Source organism: Salvelinus alpinus, chromosome 12, assembly GCF_045679555.1.
Source record: "Salvelinus alpinus chromosome 12, SLU_Salpinus.1, whole genome shotgun sequence".
Lineage (NCBI taxonomy): Eukaryota > Metazoa > Chordata > Actinopteri > Salmoniformes > Salmonidae > Salvelinus > Salvelinus alpinus.
Window position 1 is genome coordinate 16,824,804 of NC_092097.1, and position 19,437 is coordinate 16,844,240.

A 19,437-nucleotide genomic window follows, 5' to 3' on the forward strand; every position below is an offset into this window, starting at 1 on the left:
TATTGTGGCTAATCTTGAACTATAACTTTGTAGGCTATATTGTCATTACGCTCGCCTCAAGATAATTTGCTTTAAAATGTCCATAATATAAGCTAGGTGTCAAACTATAGGCTAGATTTGGATGGACAATGTGACATGTCATATTGTCTATGAAATATATATGTTTTATTATTATTATTATATATATTTTTTTATAGAAGTTCCAAATAGGAATTGAAGCTCTGGGCTGATAAACTTTAAACGCGCGCTCAAACCAAGAGGCTGTTATTTTCGCTGGACAGAGATCACAAGGCTCACGCTGCTCGTACCTTTATTGATCTGTAACTAATAGGCATTCTAATTGGCTTAATGGTATGGGTATGTTACAAAATTCTTAATTTACCCAACCATTTTTTTTGTCAAGTGATGATGGGCTACCGTCTTATAAATAAACGATAATCTAAACGAAAAGAGCTATTCGTGATGAGTGTTTGATTATAATTATTAACATTAATAAGTATTATCATAAATTTGGTGTTGTTGATGATGTAACTTTATGTAGCCTAAAAGAAAGAACTGTTGCTTTTGGGGTGGATACAGTGAAAATAATGGACATTCGAATTGATCTCTTATGTCTGCTCCAAGTTCCCAAATGTTGAGTGCATTTTCAACTTCTAATTTGAATAGTGGGATAACAACATCCGGACAGGGGTCGAGTTTACATTTCAAGGAAGGTATAGGCAGGCTAGAGTCACCACTGTATGCAAGTAGGCCTAAGTCTATAATGCTCTATCCAGTTTCAACAAGATATGGTGTCTTCAATTGTGCGCGGTCATTGAATTTGATATTGTACAAAAACATTTTGAAGAAAATGAAGGCCTATGCGCCAAAATACAACAACCGTGTAGCCTACATTGGGGAGCTTTTTTTGCCTCCATGGAGGGTTGCCATAAAGCCATCTTAAGATAACATATAGGCTATCTCCTGTCTTTCTTTCTCGAGCTGTTCTTCTTCTTTATTTTGTGAAATTCTGATATATGTAGACCAGACCGATTATTATCAGTTTATTTTTCTTTTGATTATTTAATCAACTAGGCCTTTGGGAATGACACATAAACTAGTGACAGTGTGTATATTCTTTTCTGTTGTTTTTATTCAAGGTCTTATTCCTGGACGCAAAACAGAGGTATTTGCAGAAGCGATTTTAAGCATTGAAATGAATGCAAGTAATTCTGTCAAAGTTCAATTTGTCTTTATTTTCTTTATGCAAGCTTGGTTTTCTCCTCTTTTTGTGTGTGTGCACTCTAGGGGACACGGCCCGGGATGCAGCAGTCCTTGCACCTGCCTGGCTTTAGCTGCAGCGCACGAGCCTAGGTCGCGTGCAGGAGATTTTGAGGCTTTGCATGTTTTAAAGTTGGTGTTAATGTGTGGGACAAAGTAAAAAGAAGATCGTAGGAGGGAGGGTCGGTCATGGGGTATACCGTATTTCAATCAAAATGAGCGGGGAAGGAATTCATTACACCGGATTGCTGTAGGCCAATTATATTGTGCATGTAGTTTTAGTTTGCTTGAGAGCCCAGCAACCCAAGATAGCTCAATATGTAATAGAATCACAAAAATCTGAGTCAACTAAACTCAATAACCTGATTGGGAAGATGTTTGATCCAAGTGGATTGGATGACAATAATGAAGCAGTGTCTCTTTAGGAAGCTTTTTTTTCGTATTGACTCAGTTACTGGGTTACTCACCTTGCACGGGTTGGTTGAGTGATACTGACGTGCCACTCTCTCTCACATTCCATAAGGAACTGTTCTGCTTCGACTTTGAAGTGGAATTGTTGGCCGGATAAACCTTATGCTTAAGAGGATTTTAAGAATGAACACTAGATACTGTGCGTCCCCTCTTTCACAATCCATATCAAAATGCTCAAAGAAGTCACGACCCGGAAGACAAGATTGAGACTGGTTGACGCACCATAACAACATACATTGCTCCTATGTCTATCAAGTTTTTTTCTCCTCGTTTTCAGCGGAGCTATTGAAAGAAAAGGGGGAGAGCAAAGCGAAAGAGAGAAATAGAGATAACGGGAGAGATAGAGAGAGGGGGGGGGGGGCGATGCTAAACTGCTTGCCAGCTGACATAACTCTTTTGGGACAGAGGGACATAGCTTCCACAGCAGCATCAAACAAACGCGGATTGATTTTTAGGCAGTCCACCACCCATAACTGCGCATAAAGGGAAACGTCAGCGAGATCTACGTAGTGCCAGGCAGGCGAAACGGAGACCCGGTTATAGGCTACCGGACTGAATCTCTCATTAGACAGAGCGGGACCGAGTCAGTCTGTTGGTAAGAGATATTCATTATTTACTATTTACTATTGTTGTAAGTGGAATTATTTAGACATGCTGTAAATTCCTTGCAATCGTGTTACTGGTTGAGGTACATATTTAAACACTAGTTGTCCATCAACTGAAATTAAATATTTGAGAGTAGGCTATCCAAGCGTAAAGCTTTTTTTTATCCATCTGCCTATATATCAATATACTTGCCTCATAATGATGCATCGTTGACTGCACACATTATAGGCTACAGAGAGCCCTAGTTGGCACCGCACTTGGAGTGGCACCGTCACGGAGTAGCCGTGTTAGAATGTGGGAAGAACAAGATAACATATAAGCTATCACAATAATAACAATAGACTACAATTTCACTGTATTTTATGCAAACAGTTTCTCATGGGTTTATATCATATAGTCTTCCAATTATAATAATTCGTTACGCAGCATGTAATCTAATTCTGCTATTATATCCTGCTTATGTACTGCATGCACTTCCCTGTAAAATCTATAATTACTACTATCAAACACAGTTTTCTGGCTTGCAAAACAATAACATCATTTTTTTATCAGACTAAATAGAATGCATAGAAACAGTATGCTATAGGTCCTTTCAGTATTCGTTATTACGTGTCTTTGTAACTATTAGGCTGTATCAACTAGGAATACAACACAATGTGATGCATTGAACATGAAGTCATCTGGTAGAGCTAAGGTCCTCCCAAAGACATACATTCCGCACCATCGATTAGGCTATAATTTGTCCAGATTCAATTCTTCACGGTTTAACAGTGTTATTACATGGTTATTACGAGTAGCCCAATCAGTTGAATGAACAGACTTCATGTGATCTGTTGTTTTACTAGATGTTCGTGAAGTATTAAAAAGTTAATCACAATTGAACTTTAATTAAAATTGACAATTGCTGTGGCCTTGGGTTATGGAATTGTGCAGATCTAGGCTAACCAATCACGGGTGTGAGATCAACATCAGCGTCATATTAAGATGACGATGTATGTATCCACTAATCACCTGTGCTTTCAAACGCATTAAGACTCCAGTAACCAACCCCCTTTCATCACAAGAAAGGGCAATAACGTCATGGTCTCAGTGGTCGAATAGAAACAGGGGCGGGCGGGACTGTTGTCTCGAGCAGGCAGATTTATTGCCCTCGTGAGACTGTCATCAGCTAATAAAAATTACACTTACACTCGAAACTCAGCATGTGGCCCCTTACCTATCAGTCACCTCACATGCCATACCAGTTAAGCGTCCCTTTTCTGCGTGTGTGTCAGATAAGTGTGGTCAAGATGATCACTTAGACCTAATATAAATACCCTCTCAAATGATATCAAGGCTACCAGTGAGGTCCATGGAGCCAAAATGTACAGAAGTCCATCCAATAATGGACCATTATACTATGAACATGTCCTTTGAACATACAGTAGCCAGATTCACCAACTCAGAAAACAGTTATGGCATCTAGTTTAATATGAGGGTGAAAATGCATTGCTTTCACAACCCTGTTCTGGGTTCGCACTTCCACTAGGATGGGCTGTGTGCTGTCTGCTTCTGTCTACTCTATAGCCCCCAGTGCCCTGTGCTCGATGTAATTACCCATGAGTAAAGGACAATAATGCTTCAGCTGGTTTGTGTCATTCTCCTCTCCCCAGCTCTGCTTATCTTCACAAACCCCTCTGTGGCTTTCTCTACCCCCCCCCCCCCCCCCCCTCTGAATAATGATGGATGTTGACCATAAGCAAGGGGAACAAACAGGTAGAGAAAGGCAAGCTCATTTCATAGCAGCACCTGTTAATTATTGGAATGGTCTCTGTTGCTCGTACACCGACTCTGGTTCAGTAATAACCATGTTGTGTTGCTACCATGTTGTTGTCATGTTGTGTAGCTACCATGCTGTGTTGTCATGTGTTGCTGCCTTGCTATGTTGTTGTCTTAGGTCTATCTTTATGTAGTGTTGTGTTGTCTCTCTTGTTGTGATGTGTGTTTTGTCGTATATTTATTTATTTTTTGAATTTTTATTTTTAATCCCAGCCCCGGTCCCCGCAGGAGGCCTTTTGCCTTTTGGTAGGCCGTCATTGTAAATAATAATTTGTTCTTAACTGGCTTGCCTAGTTAAATAAAGGTTACATCATAAATAAATCAAAAATAACAACCGTCCGGTCATTCACCTTACCTTAACAATGGTCGTAGGGATATCTTCAACATGAAATGTGCCTTTTGTTAAGTAAATCAGGTGTTAAATGGGGTGAAAATTAGTCTGGAGTAGGACTTTAAAGCTGACCGCTGCACAGATAGGCCTACGGCAGAAGAGAAAAAGTATCCTGAATTGACATGGTTTTGCTACCATCGTATTGCCTCTTATTCATAACAATGCCTGTCATTGACATGTATAGCCAATGAACATTTCGTATGGGAATACATGTTTTCCCTCAGTCATAGGCAGCAAGGAAGGGTTAATGTGCTTACCTCCAAGGGCTCTACCGCTCTAGTAGGATAGCATCCCCTGTGAGACAATGCTGCTATGTCCTTGAGCGAGGACCCCCCCCCCCCCCCCACACACACAAACCCATCATCCCGTCCTTTGTTCCAGCACAGATACAAATGGGATTAATGAAGGTATAAATTACAGAGGAGTAAATCCCGCTGAGTAATCCATTTGGCAAACATGCGAAACAACAATGGAGAGGCTGCTTGCTGGGCCTGACCCACCCAGTCCCAGCCACACAGCACAGAGCAGGCTGCGGTACAGAGGAGCACAGCACCGAGGACAGACAACCACACAGACAGACAAACAGCAGCGGTGATGTAAGGGGAAAAAAAGATGACCTGCCATGATCACTATTAGGGTTTGGGCAAACACAAGATTTGAATTCCTCTTGCTTTACGTTGAAAACATGTAGTCGTTGCATTGCTGTTAAATTGATGCATCATAGTTTAGAGAGATCTCTTGTGTTGATGGTTTTTATAATTTTTTCAGTGCAGTCCTGTATCTTCAGGGAATATTTATGTTGTACTTTAGACCAAAGTGCCATAGAAAACATGGTTTGAAATCTCTGTAACTTGACCTGCCAATGAATGACAATTGACAGAGTGGCAAATTATTTCAAAGAAACCTATTTATTAAGACACCTACACCTGACATTTTCAGCTGCTATAGCTCTCATTTCAGGAGAATGTCTGTTATTTGGGTGATTACATAAGGAGACACTTGGGTGTGTTATGACCCCACATACACTAATTTGTTGATTTTAGAAGTTGACAAGCACAGAGAGCTGAGCTCATCATGTCATGGCCCCTGACCAGATGCCAATGACTGAATGCCAAGCCACACACACTCTCGCTCGCGCGCAAGCACGCACACAAACCCTGCAAACATCCCCATATCAAAGCCCAAACTGTCCAAATGCCCTCGTTCTAACATTGCGTTAAGCTATTCATGCATTCTTTTTTTCACAGGTTGAGTATAGTAGCCTAAGAATGTAATTATTTGATTTATGCTTGGCCAAAACATCACTGTATTTCTATCAGAATAAACAAAGCTTGGACGTAACTGATCTCGAGGCTTTTTTGGAACGATTGTGAAGTCCATGCGCTGAGATTTTTTTCTGTGACGTCTAGTCGGGGCGTCAGAGAGGCGGCCAGTCTGGGCCCGGAGCTCCCTCCAATTATTGTCTGTCAATCACGCACGCCACACACACTTTCTTTATTAAAAAAGACATGTAAACATTTTCTTTAATATTCAATATCGTGATGTATGGCACGAAATGCCACATTTTTACTATAGAGGGTAAGCCAGTACGTCTCGACTGGCGATTTTATCCTGGATGCTCTTTCCCCGTATTATTTTGATCAGGTACAGACAGGCCCATAGAATACCTGTGCAAAAGTGTGTAGGCTACAGTATTTCATCACATTATAATAAAACACCACTTGAAGGCTAAACCTAATAACCTCATAACAAGCGCTGGATTATAGACTACATTTTAGGAGGTTCAGTTGGTAGCCTATTCAATAGGCTTTTGCTTATGAGGCCTTCCAATCTATTCCTGGCTTGAAACAAATCACATGTATTTGGGTATGTAGAGCGGTTGTAGGACAAAACCTAGCTGGTTATACCGGCGCACTTGATAAAAGGTTATTTGCGACACTGTCTTTATGCCTGTGGTGGACAAGCCTTCTTGTTTCAGCCATGAGTTGAATGTAAACAAGAATGAACAAAGTGTCGCTAATGGTCACCAATTGGTTTTACACAGGTGAGGCGGGCCTGGCGCCCTGTCTGTACCACCAAGTGAGAAAAAGGCGCCATTAACATGCAAAAAGTGTTGACTGCTCTAGATCTTAGGCAAAACCAATGTTTTCACAAGAGGAATATCGTGACTACTAATTAAAGACTTAGGCGCTCACAACAATGGCCCCACTTTCGAAGTCATAAAACGGCTCCTCTCCTATTAATCCTAGAGGTACTGACAATTGGTTTTATATGCATTGCAGGATCATGTGAACATTCACACTTGCAATTGGTGTTGTTCTACAAGACATTTACATAATTGGCATATAGAATCCTTGTAAAATGTGTCCAAACTGCCGATGCAGTTCTCCACAAGGGCCTATGCTGTAAAACAAGGCATATGTGAAAAACAACCACTTTACTGTTGAATACAGAATAATAACCAAAAGACTGCTTAATTATTTTATGATGTTTGATAGCATTTCAATTAGCCCACTAAGCATGTTGAACATCTAATCTGGTTGGTTTCATTTAACTAGCCTATACAAAATAGCATTGGCATACACTTTGAATTCAAACTTAGCAATATCATGTTGTGTTATCTAAAGGCTAAACAATCTCAAGGTGGCAACAGCCTATAGGCTACTGCGTTTGCCAGATAATGTAGGCCTAGTTGACTGTTACAGAAATTGTCAGGCTTACAACTTACAGTTTCAATTTGCCTCCATCTGGGCTGTCCGTCTCTGAGTGTTGGTAAAATAAGACATTATCAGGGGCAAATTGCTCATTCTGCGAGCTTCACGAGAGAGAAAAGTCCCCCGAGAAATTACACCGCTGATTGATATGTCTTTTAGTTTTTTGGTCCGGGGCATTACTGTTTCGAATGGAAACTGAAAGAGCTGGGATACATGAGCCAATTGCAGCTATACTGATCTGTGATTGGCTTACAGGAGGTCACTGCTCGCCCTTGACTCCGCCCCGGCTCGCTTGATATGGAATTTACTGGCGCCAGTCGCGTCAGTGTACTGCCACAATTCAGTAGGAAAGTGCGCCGGGGTACCTCACGGATCAGGCGTTTCAGAGATTAAAGTCTGTTTGAACAGCTGATCGTAGTCATAGATCAAACTTTCAACAGGTAAATTCAGAATAAATACTTTTTTCCAATGGAATAAGATTGGATGCATGTGTTATGAGTATAACATTGCAGCAATGGTGCAATACACTGTAAGTAGTTTAAAAAATATACAGTCTTGTGGTGAAAGCTGTTTGTAAAACGTCGCCTGGGATGATTGAACGTATAGGGAAAACAACAATCTCGTATATTTTGCATACATCGCCGAAGAAGTTGTGCAAAAGAGTCTGGCACCAGGTTGTGTATTAAATTATAAAATGTTGTTGTGTTTCATTGCAGGTGTCAGTAAGAGCCAATAAAACGGATCAAGGATTCTATTTCTGAAGCAAAGAACCTTTAAGGAGAGTGTGCCGAAAACCCGTATGACATCACTACGTCCATCCTTTTCTCCACATTTCGGGACTGTAAAAATTGCTTAATCCAGGAGAAGGACCACATAAAGATAACTTATATTTTCAGAAAAAGTACGACGTTTTGGTGATATATTGGATAAAGTTATCGACTATTTAGGTATGGAAGTCGCAGCCGATCAATCTCGGTGGATGGCGCATCATCACGCCGTGTTGAATGGGCAGCACCCAGACTCGCATCACCACAGCTTGGCCCACAACTACATGGAGCCCATGGCGCCGCTTTTGCCACCAGACGAAGTGGATGTGTTTTTAAACCACTTGGACTCTCAGGGGAACCCCTACTATGCCAACTCCCGGGCCAGGGTTACATACAGCCAGGCACATGGTAAGACGCGCTCAGCCTTGTGATTTAACTGTATTTAAGTCTGTTTTATAGCCTTTAGGTAATTGTGAGAGGGTGCAATAAGACAACATGTATCCAACCACCCAGGCTGTTGCTTTAAAACTAATCGATGGTAGGCCTATATTATTGCCATAACTGGTTGTGTGATGTTTGATGCACAAAGAGCTTTGGCACAGAACATTTTTCTATTACCAGTAAAAAGTCGTCCATAAAGAACCTTGTATTTAAAAACAAATCTAGATATGGTATCTTATTCAATATGTGAGAACATAAATGATGTCAATTGAAATACTGTAACACATAGATGTCCATGCGCGTGGCTGTCTCTGGCGTACGGCATGGAATCATAAAACGAGAATTTCTAGCAAGAGACAGCAAGAGGAAAGGGAAGTATGTCATTTAACCCCTCTGTTGGAGCAGGGGTTTCTAGAGAGAGAGAGAGACACTTCCCGGATATAACATCAAAACGCAAAATTACTAATAACATTATTTAGTCCAAGATCTGGAACTGAGCGACCAACAGGCAATGACCATAGGCAAATAGCAGTTCAGTCGAGGCCTTTACACTGATCACATTTTCTCCCCGTGGATTTCTTTCTCCCATACATGCCTTTCGACAATAAGAGATTGTGTTGCAACAAGCGTAAACATTTACATCTGTAAATATTTTTGTCAAGTAGTCTATGGTACGGAGCTGTAGTAGCCTAACTATTGTTTTAGATTTCGCTGGGACTGTGAAATGGCGTGGTTTTAAAGTTGGTGCCCTGTAGGCTATTTTAATCACTTTTACACTAGGAAAAATATACCTCAATGTCGAGTTTAAATAGTTTGGAATTGACATCAACAGGTGAGGAGACAGCACTTTACGCAGCGTGATAGAACTGGTGAGGAGACAGCACTTTACGCAGCGTGATAGAACTGGACACATCGCTTTCGATTAGAAAAAAATCATAATATTTCTTATTTACAGCTCGCCTTGGGAGTCAGGTTTGCCGGCCACACCTAATCCACAGCCCCGGCATTCCGTGGCTTGACAGCGGGAAGGCGGCCCTCTCTGCTGCCCACCACCATAACGCATGGGCGGTCAGCCACTTCAGCAAGCCAGGAATGCATCCTGCTAGCTCCGGCTACCCTTGCAGTAGCAGCTCCAGCACTGCTCCGGTGTCTTCCCTCACCCCTGCGTCCCACTGCAGCCCGCACCATCTCTACAGTTTCCCTCCTACGCCTCCCAAAGACGTGTCCCCGGACCTCGGCCCTGCTTCTCCAACCTCCACCTCGACAAGAATGGACGAGAAGGAGTCCATCAAATACCAAGTGTCACTGGCAGAGGGAATGAAAATGGAGGGTTGCAGTCCTCTCCGCAACAGCCTGGCTTCCATGAGTGCCCAAACTCCCGCAACACACCACCCCATCCCGACCTACCCATACTCTCTCCCAACACCACACGAATACGGCGGCAGTCTCTTCCACCCCGGTAGCCTGCTGGGTGGATCTTCATCCAGCTTTACGCCGAAGTGTAAAAGCAAAGCCCGGTCGTGCTCAGGTGAGTTTCATAAGTCTATTCCTAAAGTTACCCTGCGCATAAAGAGTCTGGTATAGCCTAATTATGTAATTTTAAGGTATACAAATATTGGGAGTCCATGTTAGGACAATATAAACCAGTGTCAGGCCTATGTTTTGTCAAAACGCTTTGGAAGTGCATGGATTTCTGTCAGGGCCCAAACAACAATTAACATTTAGCTTGTTCTAAATGTATTTTACTTGTAGGGCTATGAATGCTTTAATCTTCAAGAAATAGATTGGGTGGTCCTGTAAGTGTTTCACTGTCGAACAGTTGCTGTAATAACCTCAGGTTATTTTACCCGCAGCGCTTCTCTCCTTCCCAAACCTGTCCCAGTGGCTCTTATCTCTGTTCCATCGCATTCGTCACCACTTGTAAACACCATCCACTTAAATGAAATGATTAAGCATTTAACATGAAACGACTAATATTTGAAACGCAAATATTCAGGTTTGATCATGATTAAACACTTTTGAGTCGAGGCAAGGAGATAACAGCCTAAAGTCAAACAATCACCAAAATTAAAATACGGAATTATAGGCTTATAGGCTAGTTGGCAGAATTATTATAAAGAGGGTTCTGAATATAATAATATTTCAATAGAATATGTAATAATACTTATTGTGAATGTTTTTATTAGTAGGCCTGTTGAAAGTGCTACGTGGCCTAGGCCTATAATAAGCATGTCTCTATCCAGATTTTTAAAAAAATACAGTTTTTTTATTACAAAATTGCACGAATGCTAACCTAATCATCCTTTTGAAACCATATGCAATGTGGTCGTGTTTATCTGGGCTGATTGGCTGAATGCTGAAAATAAATGCCACCAATGCCCTTGTTTGGCAGAAGCTTAAAAAATGCAGGAGTCACGACGCTCTGGCGACTCCTGCCATATCCTGTATACTTTGAGTGAACAAATCACGACCTCCACCGTCCACTGCTCGCCCCAATACTAACAAAGCACTGTCGGGACGCGCTGTCACAGGCGACAGAGCCCTGCTGTTTGTGTTTTTAAGCATGGCCTTGGCCCAGTGCGCTGAGATAGTGAGAAAGAATCAAGCCCAGGGAGATGAAAGGATGATTAACACTAGTAGTAATGACCATATCGAAGACAACAAAGTCATAATACAATAATAATAATTGATAATAAGGTTATGATATTGTAATAATAACTGCTACTCTAAAAATATTAGATAGTTAATTATATAGTTAATCAAGCCATCACATGAGCTCATAGGGAGACATTTATCATTACATTTGCTCAGACTAATTAACTCAAAGTTAATTATGTTGTGGGCCTGGTGTCCAAAAATAATTTGAATGTGGAGTCTCTCTAACTGTTCGTTAGTGTATAGAGATATTAGCAAACAACTGTCTTCATTTGGATTATCACTACAGATCAAAGTGTTATTATCTGATGTATGCTCAGTAGTTCAATAATTTGTGGATGGCAGATTGGTTATGCAAATATTTTAATTAAAACAGTATCCACAAATCTTTTAACGGGATTATTTTATGCAAGAGCATTGTAACTATCAGAACAGAGAAATACACATGAACTTGAAGCTTCCCTTACAGATCCAGAATCAGTAACTCACATAAGGTCTGCCATTCCTTTATCAGTCCCAAAGTCTGATGGAGCCGTGATTGATTGTTGTATGAAATGCCACAGTGACATTTCAGCAGTCAGCACATACCTTAAGACAGTGTTACTTCCTGTTTAAATAACCTTCAACTAGCCCTATCCGCTCACCTACATACCTCCTCCCTGGAAAGGCAATGGCCTCAGTCTCTCTACTATACTCTCGGCCAGTGGGATTTCAGTGTTTTCTCCCCAAGGAACTTCCCAAATTACACAACAATTCAACAGCTTTTGTAATTTTGGAGCTGGAAGGCGATGTTGTATTGATACTGGTGCCTCTGCTGGACTGACAAAACAGGGAGAGAGAGTCAAACACTCAGAATACACTTCAAAAGGAGCGTTGCCATTGTCCAGAGCAGATCCCTTTCTCAGGTTTAGGTGGGACTATGGGTGTTGCTGACATTATAATAGGAATAAAGGCACGATGCTCTAGGGAGAGGAAAACATGAATTAAACAAGGCCATTTTGGTCGAGGTTCAGCAACGGCCCATTTGACTGAGCCTGTGCATTATACCACAGTGCAACCTGTAAGAGGAGAGAGAGAGAGAGACAGGCAACACCCACTGTCTTTCTGCAGCTGAAGATGTAGAAGTGGGTGAAAAGACTTGAACCCTGAACACACCAGAAGAGGGTGTGTTCAGAAACCTAACAATGAAAAGATTTAGTAAATAATTTCAAAAGTCACGAGTTAAGGGAAACATAGAAACCGGGCTGGTATAAAGTGATACTGAGCTATAATATGGGCACCTATTTGTTGGAGACCACAATGTGGTCAGGCCCACATTTAATACCACCACCAGCACCACACTCGTCTGTTTCCTCTCATGTGTGCCCACAGCACATTAATTATGTAGCTCTAATTTGATGGTGTCTCACATTCATCTGTTTGGACACCTTTGGACACGTCCTGGCTGTCTCTGGGTTTCCTACCCTGGATCACTTTACATACAGGTGTCTGTGTCCATGGCGATTCGCCCTGAACCAAACTGTACAAATGACAGTCATATGGGATTGTCTTTGGCTGGTACACCTGCACACTGATATGTACACTGAGACACTGTCCTCCCAGTGTGTGTGTGGGGGGGGGGGGCTTGGACTTCATATTACACTACTAATGAAGAGTGTGTCCAGTAGGCTCATGATTTCCTCTGTGTCCTCCTGACGGCTATTGTCTTCAATGTGAATCCGTTACTGTTTAGCTTTTGATGGAGTGTGAACTTTTTAATTATATAAATGTCCCTTTGTCTTCCCTCCACTTGAATTCTGCTCAGAGGGGCGCGAGTGTGTCAACTGCGGTGCCACCTCCACCCCGCTGTGGCGGCGGGACGGGACGGGCCACTACCTGTGCAATGCCTGCGGCCTGTACCACAAGATGAACGGCCAGAACAGACCTCTCATCAAGCCCAAACGCAGACTGGTGAGTCCCCATCTCGCTCCCGTCTACCCTTCCACATCTGAGAAAGGGGGCCAAAATAGAGCACGAAGCAGATACCGCCAGGACAATTCCAGGAAAGTTGTATTTTCCCTATGATCTTCCTGGAATTGTTTGTCCCTCACACCCCCTGGTGATTGCCTACACCGCCTGTTACAATACTGCTACTATTGACATTTTAACTGCTATCATTAGTGCTGATACTGCTGATACTGTCACTGATCCAATGCCCATGCTGCTTTGGTTATCACCACGCTGAAGTGAGTGAAAAACAGTGCACACACACAAATACTTTGTCCAGTGTTTCTGCACAGGCATTTAAGAGCAAGGATTATTCTGAGCCCTGTTATTTCTAATGCACATACGCCTATATATTTTCATTGTCTCAGGTGGGCTGAATTATTACTGTATGTTTAATTTACAAGTTATTATTACAATACATTTTTTCCCCAAATTATACTGGTTCCTGATTATTTTGAAAAGGTTTATTTGTTCATTTTATATTCAGACCTCTGATTAGGATTCATAATTTTGATTGTATAGGATAGGCCTACTTACCGTCTCGAACTTTTTAAGATATTCAAGTTGTGAGAAGTGACTTAATTTCAGTGGCAGTTCAAGGCACATTCCAAATGCTAACTTTTGGGTAGCTCCAAACATTTACGCATTAATATGCAATGGATTTAGATTGATATAAACTTTAAATTCGTATTTACATTTTGCTAAAACATATTTTACTTTATTTATATAAGGAACTTTTCTACCTTGTTTCCCTCTGAACATGTTAATGATCAGTAGGGGTTTACCCGCCATACCTAATTTATGTATAGGCTAGATCTGAATAGTTTTTGTTCTGACATAATTAAATCATACTACTATACATAGGCCTAATGGGAATATTTCAATCAATAGCTTATACCTTACTATCTAATTAAATGGACACTCGTTATGCAGTCATCCAGTCATGCAGTTCCAAAGACGCAATAATAGACCAAATTATAGCCCAATTCACTCGTGTTGTTAAATGTAAATTCATGTTTTAATTTACAAGTGTAGTCTAACCCACGCGGTGGCCTTTTTGAAATATCGTAATTGTTTAACACATTGCAATGGTTGCCTGAGTTTGTCTTTGCCTAGGTTATCTTCCATTGAGATACATGTAATGGGATGGAGAACATTGTGAATGTTGTTTTTTATTTCTACAACTGTCTTTCTGAAATATATTGTAACAGACTGTATTAGCGTTATTGTCAGCATTAGTGGAACAAGTAGGCTATAAGTCATTTTAGCGCCGCTTGGTGTAAATAAGCGCGCCTCTGACTCGTTCTCTCGATGAGAAGTCCATTACATTTTCCATGGGTCGGTCTGTGGCCACAGCTTTGCATTTTCAACTCAAGTGTTTTCAGAGTTCTGTTCAAAGGGCATCCAGTTGTTTCCTATTCGGATATCTGCCCCGGCACGATAAGGAAGCCAGGCTCCCGGGTGTTTCCGCCTTCAACAAATACCACTGCATTTTGTATGGACCCGGCAGGCCAGACTTTTACAATATACTGTAAAGCGATTATCATAACACTATAGGACCCAGTTATGTGTGAAGAGAGAGAGAGAACGTGAGGGGCGGGATGGTGGTGGGGATTGGAAAATAAATGTATTTATGTTCTTGGTCTGTTGTTTGTTGGTCATGCTCCGTTGGCACTGGCACAAGCTTTATGCGCCGGAATGCGATGTGTTTTTTGTTGTAGTAGTATTCTATTTTTCTGTTTTTTTTAATTCCGTCCGTCGCCATCCTAGTTTTTACTCGGGATGTTTTGCATGAACCACTCTCATAAAACACTAAATTAATTAAAATAAATACATAGGCCTACATGCAATATACATGGCTGTAGTGTTATAGTATTGTGAGCCTAAATGTTTCTTATTATGTATGAAGAATAGATCTGTAATGGACACAAAGGGCATTGGCAGACAGGGTCCTGGTCTTATAGACGCCTATAGTCCGGGTCGTTTGATTCTCTGGATCAAGGGAAGGGAGAATCATGCATAGAGACGGTATAAATTATTAATGTAGCCTATCTAATTTTTTTATTAAATGAAATATGACAGCAGAAATTGGTACAAGACAGAAACAACGCATTTCAGAGAAACAGCTTTTGTAGCATTGCACAAATTGGAAAATTGAATTAAGCTTGTATAAATCACAGAATATATTCAATTAAACAAATACAGATGTGACTCCCTGTAAGCAATTTCATGAGTCTAACTGGCGCTGGCCTGGCTTTGAAGTTATGTGTGAATGTAGCCCTGAGAGTGGGACATTACAATAGGCTATAAAACGAGAGGTTTTAAGTTTTAAACGCAGAAATATCCTATAGGCAAAATTCCGAATGAACATTTGAAATGTATAGGCCTAATCTATATTAGTCTATGCATTAGGCTACGCCTACATGGCCATGGTAGTTAATTTCAATAATCGTATTCATGTCATGTTCACTTTCCTCGTTGATCTCTGTTGCCTAAGCTAATACAATCGTCAAATCAGCTAACATTTGAATGGCTTTATTCGTAATGTAGCCTATTAACGTTCTGCCTTTTTCTCCTCCTCAGTCCGCTTCGAGACGAGCTGGCACCTGCTGCGCTAACTGTCAGACCACCACCACCACCCTTTGGAGGCGTAACGGCAATGGCGACCCGGTGTGCAACGCCTGCGGGCTCTACTATAAACTGCACAACGTAAGTAGCCTAACCGCTTACATAGAAACTGCGGGGCGAGCTGGTCAAGTGGGTGGACAGCTTGTATCGATTTAGGAGCGGGGGCGAGAGATGCAAAGCCTGCTTTCCCTGTGAAGCAGAACCCGCGGTCGTTTTTTCCCTTTTTATTAATCCATCTTTGTTTCAATCGGGGGTGTTACTCCCAGGAGAGGCTGGAGGGTGGGACTGTCATTCGGGGTAATGCGTCAGTTACATTGATGTCAGGGTAACACGGAACCCAAACCGGCTGCGCGCGTGCGCCATCGTGCGCTATCGTGCATACATTTATTTTGTCCCCCTACACCAAACGCGATCACGACACTCAGGTTAAAATAGCAAAACAAACTCTGAACCAATGACATTAATTTGGGGACAGGTCGAAAAGCATTAAACATGTATGGCAACTTAGCTAGTTAGCTTGCACTTGCTAGCTAATTTGTCCTATTTAGCTAGCTTGCTGTTGTCCTGGGATATAAACATTGAGTTGTTATTTTACATGAAATGCACAAGCTCCTCTACTCCGCCAATTAATCCACACATAAAATGGCCAACCAATCGTTTCTAGTCATCTCTCCTCCTTCCAGGCTTTTTCTTCTTTGAACTTATATGGTGATTGGCATCTAAACTTTCATTGTATTACCACGACGACCGGCAAAACATTTTGTCTTTCAATCACCCACGTGGGTATAACCAATGAGGAGATGGCACGTGGGTACCTGCTTCTATAAACCAATGAGGAGATGGGAGAGGCAGGACTTGCAGCGCGATCTGCATCACAAATAGAACTGACTTCTATTTTAGCCCTTGGCAACGCAGACGCTCGTTGGCACGCGAGCAGTGTGGGTGCAATAATTTAATAACATGGGTTTCTACATTTATTTTGCGACGCTCACGCGCGCGACGTGTCCGGTCTGGTCAGCATGTAACGTGTAAGTTACATTTATGTCATGGTAACGTGTCAGTTACGTTGATGTCAGGGTAAGGCGTCAGTTACATTGATGTCAGGGTAATGCGTCAGTTACGTTGATGTCAGGGTAATGCGTCAGTTACGTTTATGTCAGGGTAATGCGTCAGTTACGTTGATGTCAGGGTAATGCGTAAGTTACGTTGATGTCAGGGTAATGCGTCAGTTACATTGATGTCAGGGTAACGCGTCAGTTACATTGATGTCAGGGTAATGCGTCAGTTACGTTGATGTCAGGGTAATGCGTCAGTTACGTTGATGTCAGGGTAATGCGTAAGTTACGTTGATGTCAGGGTAATGCGTCAGTTACATTTATGTCAGGGTAACGCGTAAGTTACGTTGATGTCAGGGTAATGCGTCAGTTACGTTGATGTCAGGGTAATGCGTCAGTTACGTTGATGTCAGGGTAATGCGTCAGTTACGTTGATGTCAGGGTAAGGCGTCAGTTACATTGATGCGAAATTGTCTGAGAGTAGCCCTTTCAGATCCAGCATGGCAGTCCTGTGTATTCATGTTTAGTGAGATAATTATATACAATAGCCTAAAAGGCTCATGCCTTTTATTGTGGCTTGATCATCCAATGCCTGTTAAATCTGTTCCACAACATTTATGGCACATCATATTTTTCCCCTCATGTTTTTTAAGAAGGAAACATGTTTTCCATCATAGTTGTTTAGATTTTTCTAAATTATCTAAAATTACAAATGACACTTGACATAATTGAATATAAAAATCACTGAGAGTGCAAGAAAATGTCCAATGACTAATAATTGAGTTATGAACAGTTTAAAAAAAAAGAAACACTGTTTAAAAAAAAAACTTTATTTAACTGGGCAAGTTAGTTAAGAGCAAATTCTTACTTACAATGACAGCCTACTGGGGAACAGTGGGTTAACTGCCTTGTTCAGGGGTAGAACGACAGAGTTTTGCCTTGTCAGCTCAGGGATTTGATCCAGCATCCTTTTGGTTACTGGCCCAATACTCTAACCACTAGGCTACCTGCCTCCTCTAACCCCTAGGCTACCTGCCACTCCCAGGTGGCCTATTTGATTTTGAAACCCACATAAAATTAATACGAAGCCTATATGTAGTAGCCTATATATATATATATATATATATATTTATTTAACCTTTATTTAACTATATTACTCAAGGCTTGTCTGACTACTCCTTAGCTAACATCCCTCCTCCCTGGCTCTCCACAGGTCAACAGGCCAATGACCATGAAGAAGGAGGGCATCCAGACACGCAACCGCAAGATGTCCAGCAAGTCCAAGAGGGGCAAGCGGTCCGGAGACGGCTACGATGAGCTGTCCAAATGCATGCATGACAAGTCCTCTCCCTTCGGCGGTGGCCCCGGCCTGGCTGGACACATGACCCATATGGGCCACCTTCCCCCCTTCAGCCACTCCGGACACATGCTGCCCACTCCCACTCCCATCCACCCTTCGTTCGGCCATCCTCACCATCACTCCGGACGGTCGCCGGCCTGGGCTGAGCACTGAAACCTCCTGAAGCCCCTCCATCACCCCTCCACCATATCATCACCACGACTGCTTCTGTTTCTAGAGGGGTAATTGGGCTCACTGTCAGTAGGACATTGTTTTGCCTGGCCTCATTTAGAGAATGATGGAGAGGAGACGTGACTGAAGGGAGAGAGGACGTGAGAGGGCGAAGGTGAATCGGAACATGGGCGTGTTGAGTTGCTCCCTTCAAGTTGCCTTTTTTTACTAAGTCACTTTGGTACCCCTCCCACCCTATGAGAGAAAATATGTGAGGTATTAGGAGAACCACTGCTTTCCCCTCCTGAACCTCTGTAGTGTAATGAGACCCCCCCCCCCCCCTGTCGCCTCTGTCCTGGCTGTTGCGGACAGACTGTTGACACCGTGGGTATGAGAGACTTTCTGAACCAGCCTCCCCACACATGTACATGCATACACACACACACTGACCCCTCACATGCTGGAATACACACCACCCACCTGGTCCCCCTGGACTTTATTGGAAAAAAGAAGCAAGCAAACAGAAAGTTTATATAAAGTTAATAATTGTTATTATTGTTGTTATAATTGATGTTATACTAGTTGTTATGATAATTTATTTTCACTCTTTTTGCTTTCTTCAGAACACAAGGATATTGTTACAATTATAATTTCATTGTTATTATGTAAAGAAAAGAACACAGACTTATCTTAGACGAGACATTGTTCCTAAGCTGTACGTTTTTATGATTTTTCCATCTCACAAAATAAAGTAAATAAAGTTTTAATACTAAATAATGTCACTGAGTCCTTGAAACGTGAAATGTATCGTGTCTCTGTCTCACTCTCGCTGTCTCTCGCTCTGTCTATTGGAGTGTCAGTGTGAATTCCAGTGTCGGTGAAGAGGTTTTGATTTCTGCTATATTTCTAAGTGATATCAGATGTAATGAAGCCAGCTCTATGATCCCCAAAGCGCAGTAATGGTTTTGTTGTGCTCCTCCCCTGAGTGATGTGCTGCTGTTTATAGAAGGCTTCTTTGTGGAGCTCAGGCCCCAGGGTGCACCAGTGTGACCCAGACAGCAGGCTCCAAACCCAGGGTGAGCACAGGGCTCCCACGTCACACACTAACGCGTACACATGTCCTACAGAAATACAC

The 19,437-nt window shown here is 42.0% G+C and overlaps 1 protein-coding gene across 4 annotated transcripts; it reads left to right on the top strand.

Annotated features, from left to right (window-relative positions):
• Nucleotides 1–2,130: 2,130 nt before the first annotated feature.
• LOC139535623 (GATA-binding factor 2-like) lies at nt 2,131–19,081 on the top strand. Of its 4 annotated transcripts, none has more exons than XM_071335219.1 (6): nt 2,131–2,326; nt 7,977–8,435; nt 9,424–9,995; nt 12,915–13,073; nt 15,693–15,818; nt 18,006–19,081. In XM_071335219.1, the coding sequence occupies exons 2-6, from the start codon at nt 8,210–8,212 to the stop codon at nt 18,303–18,305; spliced, it is 1,383 nt and encodes a 460-aa protein (XP_071191320.1). In that variant the 5' UTR covers nt 2,131–2,326; nt 7,977–8,209; the 3' UTR covers nt 18,306–19,081. The 4 variants fall into 4 exon arrangements, with proteins under 4 accessions (XP_071191320.1, XP_071191322.1, XP_071191318.1 ...); XM_071335221.1 differs by lacking the exon at nt 2,131–2,326 and adding an exon at nt 7,577–7,700 and having other exon boundaries at nt 9,424–9,996; nt 12,928–13,073; XM_071335217.1 differs by lacking the exon at nt 2,131–2,326 and adding an exon at nt 7,577–7,700.
• Nucleotides 19,082–19,437: the final 356 nt, after the last annotated feature.

Coding starts and splice junctions, on each gene's coding strand:
- LOC139535623 (XM_071335219.1), top strand. CDS start 8,210: ATGGAAGTCGCAGCCGATCAATCTCGGTGGATGGCGCATCATCACGCC. Junction 13,074..15,692: donor TCAAGCCCAAACGCAGACTG/GTGAGTCCCCAT, acceptor TCTCCTCCTCAG/TCCGCTTCGAGACGAGCTGG. Junction 15,819..18,005: donor TCTACTATAAACTGCACAAC/GTAAGTAGCCTA, acceptor GGCTCTCCACAG/GTCAACAGGCCAATGACCAT.